At 60.6% G+C, this 4,741-nt stretch overlaps 1 protein-coding gene across 1 annotated transcript; it reads right to left on the minus strand.

The window, feature by feature from the left end:
• Nucleotides 1–42: 42 nt before the first annotated feature.
• Nucleotides 43–4,690, minus strand: LOC103770713 (kinesin-like protein KIF21B; the record flags this gene model as incomplete). Its single annotated transcript, XM_008937986.1, has 7 exons — nucleotides 4,637–4,690; nucleotides 4,447–4,507; nucleotides 4,111–4,168; nucleotides 3,454–3,659; nucleotides 2,899–2,973; nucleotides 2,616–2,729; nucleotides 43–179 (listed from the first exon to the last, which is right to left on the minus strand). Coding segments are annotated over exons 3-7 (571 nt in total), but the record flags the coding sequence as incomplete, so codon positions are not given.
• Between the last annotated feature and the right edge of the window lie 51 nt (nucleotides 4,691–4,741).

Genomic DNA, 4,741 nt, shown 5'->3' on the forward strand with positions numbered 1-4,741 from the left:
GCCCCCCGAGCGACCCCCGTGTCCTCCGTGTCCCTCTCGCACCTTTGGAGCCGGTGAACAGCAGCTCGTCGGTGGCATCCAGGCAGAGCACGGGCTTGGTGTGTCCCTCTGCCACAGAGACGCACTGCAGGGGGGCTGTCCTGGCGTTCTTGGTGCCACCCACAGGGTTGATGATGCCCCTTGCACGGGAAAGAAAGAACAAGCCTGGTGGGGGGGGTGTGTGTGGAAAGAGCTGGACAGTCCTCAGGGTATGGGGAGCAAGAGCTGCCCCACCCCAAGCACCTTCCACCACCTGGCCGTGGGATGGGACCCCCATCTGAACCCAGAGTCTCTGAGCAGAGGTCCTCACAGGACCCCTGGGAGTGTCCCCAGGAACAGTCCCTGTCCACTGCCCCTGTCCCAGTAACACAGACTGGGAAAGAGGCTCTGCCCAGTGGCCTCTGCTCTTCTGCGGAACCTCTCGTGCCTGGCTGGCACAGCCCCAAGGAGCCAGGAGACCCAGCTCAGTTGGGGATGAGCTGCACCTTCTGCAGCCTGAAGCTCTGCTGGGATGAATGCTTCAGGGCACCAACATCCAGCACCCCAGCTCCTTGGAGGCCACCAGCCTGTGGGTGGTGACATTCGGAGACAAGATCCTGCTCCTTTACATAAGAGCAGAAGGGTGACAAGGGACACCACTGGCACTTGCACCCAGCACCCCTATTGCAAGGGCTGTGGAAGCCCTGCACCCACCACTGGCTCTGGCAGGAGAGGACTTATCCCTTCCAAACCCACCTCTAAGGGACACCTGCTGCCTGTCCCTCTTGACACAGCATCTCCCAGTCCCCTCCACCTCAGCAGTACTCAGGGTGTAGAGGACCAAGAGTCCTACCCTTCCAAACCCTTCCAGACCCTGGGCCGTGGCCACCAGCAGCTGATGTCCCAGAGCACAGCCTCCCCAGGGGCCCCACGTTGTGCCAGTCTCTTCTCATAAGCAGGGAAACTGAGGCACAGAGCCTGGAGAAGAGCAGGGCTGAGGCCACATCAGGTTTGCACTAGTCACGAGGGCAAACACAGGCTCAGTAATTTGGGTTTGGAAACCACAAAGTTTGGAAATCTTTCTTTCTCAGCCAGCAGCTGCACTTGCAACTCAAATTCAAGAGCCCTCCCCTGCCCCTCAGTGCTTATACCTGTCTTGAGGTGACCCTGAAGCTAACTGGAAGTCCTGGTGAGATGTTTTGGGTGGACTTTGCCTCGCTGCCTGACAGCGAAGCGCCCAAGGTGATGCAGCACAGACTGGCCTGGTGCCACCTCCCCAGTGGGACTGGGCACCTGTGGGAGCTCAGGGCACGGGCAACGTGATGGGACACCCAGATGCTGGAGGGAAACCTCCATGGGCAGGAGGGTGCAGTAGGACAACCCCAGGAGCACCTTAACACTGAGCCCTGCACCACAATCCAGCTGGGGAAGGAGATCCACCCACCCACAGCCCAGCACCAGGGGAGCCCACTCTGCTGTGGGGAGCACCTGGAGAGGTTTGCCTGAAAGATGCTTGCAAGAAAGACCCCCTGGGAGTGCCTGGGGTTGCTGGCCCCCTTTCTCCAGCACCACAGCACCCTGCTAGAGAGCTGGGGAACAGGATGGGACGCGGGGGTGTCATGCTGCTGAGAACCCCCCAGAGATGGAGGAGAACATGCTGCCACCCCAACCCGGGCAGTGCCCGTAGCCCAAGGGCTGCCTGAGCAGGGAGGGTTCAAACTCACAACCGAGGGGCCAGCGACAGGCAGGGGGGGGGGATGCTGAGAGTGGACGTCCCACCCCGCCGTGGGGTGAGGGGGAGAGCAGCGAGGTGCAGGTGGAGCATGCAGGGGCAAGATCAGGCTCGTGAGACAGAGAGAAGGAGGAAAGGAGGAAGGGATAATAAATAGAAAGTTGTCTATACCTCAGCACCTCCGAGACAGAGGAATCGCTGTCATCAGACCTAGGGGCAGAAAATTAGCAGGATTATGGGAAAGAAACCCCAGACTAGAAGAGGCAGCAGAGGAGGCAGAGATGGGATATTGTTACTGCATCCAAGCCAGCGTAGGACAGAGGAGGAGGGAAGAGAAGGAGAGAGAGAAGCACACGTGGAGAACCAGGGGAGAGAGCAGAGGAACAGGAGGGCATGTCAGGGTCGGACAGCAGGTCTCCATCAGGGAACACCAGTGCTGCTAGCAGAGCTCCAGGTCGAGAGCAGCTACCCAGCCCGTGGAGGGGGAGGCTGGGGCAGCATTTCCAGGTTGGTGCCAGTCCAGCAGCTTCCTGCAAGCCCCCATCCTGCTCCAGAGCCTTTGCCAGTGCTCCGAGTCTGGCACCACTCTGTCTCCAAGTGGGGCTTAGCTGGAGCCCAGGACTTTGAGATCCTGCCAGTGGCCAGCTCGGAGGGGACAGGAGAGGGAAAGGGTCCAGCATGACCCTTGCAGAGCATCTGCTCCCTGATGGAGACGAGCAGGGAGCGAAACCGATGGCAGGAGCCTGGTGAGCTCCAGAGCTGAGCTGGCCACTCCTACACCCCACGGCAGCACCTGGAACGTGCTGGTTGCTGTCCTGGAATGGGTCCCCCTCACTCAGACCCTCCCACTCCCCCCAGGACTTACTTATCCAAGGCAGACCCCTGGCTCTGGTTGCTCGTGAGACGAGAGAAGACGTTGCGGTCGTTGCGTGGACGGGTGGGTGGGGATGAGGGAGGAGTGAAGCCAACGTCTGGAGGCCTGAGCCAGGAAGGATTGGAGGGAATGTGACTTGGGAGCTGCTCACCTGGCAGCTGCCTGGCACACCAGGGCCTGGTAAAAGCTGCCTGGTCCAGCCAGCATCGCTCCCCACGTGTCAGGGCCACCCAGCCTCTGCCTGTGTTGCCACTCCTCCAGCTCCCAGGCTCACCTGGCAGGCTGCCCACGGTCATAGGATTTCCTCCTTGTCAGAGGTGAAGTGTCTGAGCCACGAGACTGCCTGGGACTAGAGCAAGGGGAAGAGCAGAGTGGGTGCCTGCCCCCCGTGGTGGGATCTCTCCAAGCTGAGCACCCATGTCCTCTCCCAGCAGAGCAAGTGGAGAAGCTGGGTTGCTCTGGAGTCACAATCAAAGGATGCCTCAAGTCATCCCGTGGACATGGAACAACCCAAGAAGCCTTCAAGAAAGCTGAAGACCCAGTGGCTGGGTCGCAGCGGTGGGTTAGGGACCCTCACACACCCCCCTCCTTTCCCTGCTCCTGGAGTACCCTTCTCTCCACCTGCAGAAGACACCAACACACTCCTGGACACTCTCCAAGTCCTGCTGGAGAAATCCACCACTGCTTGCTGCAGACAAGCCAGGAGAGATGCAGGACTGGGCTCACCCTCACTGCTCTGCAGCCCCACAGCCAGGGCCCAGCTCCCCACCTGCTGCCCCACACCTCCACAAGCCCCCCTGTGCCCAGAGACCCATCCCCCCAGGCTCACAAGGTGCTTCCTCGTGTGGGCAAGCTGACGGTGCGCGACACCTTCTCCTTGGAATAGGGGTCTCGGATGGAGAAGCTGATCCCATCCTCCTTGATCTCCATGAGGGATGCCAAGGATTTGGTGATGTTCTTGGTGGAGACATCCAGCGTGGGTCCCAGACACTCAGCTGACACTGCCTTCATCTGCCCCGAGAGCTTGGGCTCTCCCTAGAGCAGGGCAGAGGGCTCAGGCACAGGGCAGCACAGCCAGGGAGCTGTGGGGTGGAAGAGCTCGTGCTCTCTGGCCACAGCAGGTTGAGTTCCCCTGCCCTGGGCTGAGATGCCCATCGTGCTGCTGGCTCTCCATGCAATGGGACAGCCTGTGCAAGAGCAATGGGTGCCCTCCTCCACCTCTGCCCACAGCAGATGCAGCACTGTAGAGGGACCTCCATGGTCCCCACTCAGATCTGGAGGGTATTGGCTGACATGGATGTTTCCCAAGTCTCTGGTGCTTTAGAGGACACCACTAGCAGGAGGCTGTGGTTCCACCTTGCCTAGAGCTGACCCCACCCTGGCCCTCCAAGGGTCTGGCTATGGAGCAGAGGCCTGGAGCACCATTGAACAACATGTCCCAGCCCCTCCATCCCTGTGACAGGACCACATGGAAAGGCCAACTGACCTTGAACTTGAAGTCATCCTGGCTTGCTGAGCCTTTCATGGTGAAAGACTGGGAGATGCTGCAAGGAGAAGGGAGCAAAAACAAATCTTCAGTCCCAAATTCCTTCCAGAGAGTTCCTTTCCCACCAAACTCCAGGGGTCACCCCATGCTCCCCAGTATGCTTCCTCCACAGATGACCTATTCTTCACTCCCTGCTAGTGCCTGAGAGACATCTGTGCTCCCCTCCCCAAGGGCTGCTTAGGTGGGGCTTCATTCACCCATGTCCACCTGAGAGGTCCCACGGGTGTCACCAGACATCCCACCCTTAGCCCAGGCAGGGCCAGGCTGGGCGCTCACCTCCCATCTGAGGCCAGGCTGAACTCTGAGACCTCCTCATCCGTGCTGGTGTAACCGTTCTCTGCGCAGGGGGGGACAGGACATCAGCAGAGCAGAGGGGACCCCTCGTGCCAGGCCCCGCGGAACCACGCAGCAGCTGGCACAGGAGGGCACCTCGCCTGGCCGAGGGGGTGCCAGCCCCGGGTCCCACCTTGCTGGACGTTGTGGATCAGGGCCTGGAGCTCGGGGTGGGACTCTGCCTTCTCCCGCAGGGCGTCCAGCAGCGCGTGGTTCTGTGAGGAGCTGCCCACGTCCG

This window comes from Merops nubicus, unplaced genomic scaffold, assembly GCF_000691845.1.
Source record: "Merops nubicus isolate BGI_N331 unplaced genomic scaffold, ASM69184v1 scaffold26823, whole genome shotgun sequence".
Classification (NCBI taxonomy): domain Eukaryota; kingdom Metazoa; phylum Chordata; class Aves; order Coraciiformes; family Meropidae; genus Merops; species Merops nubicus.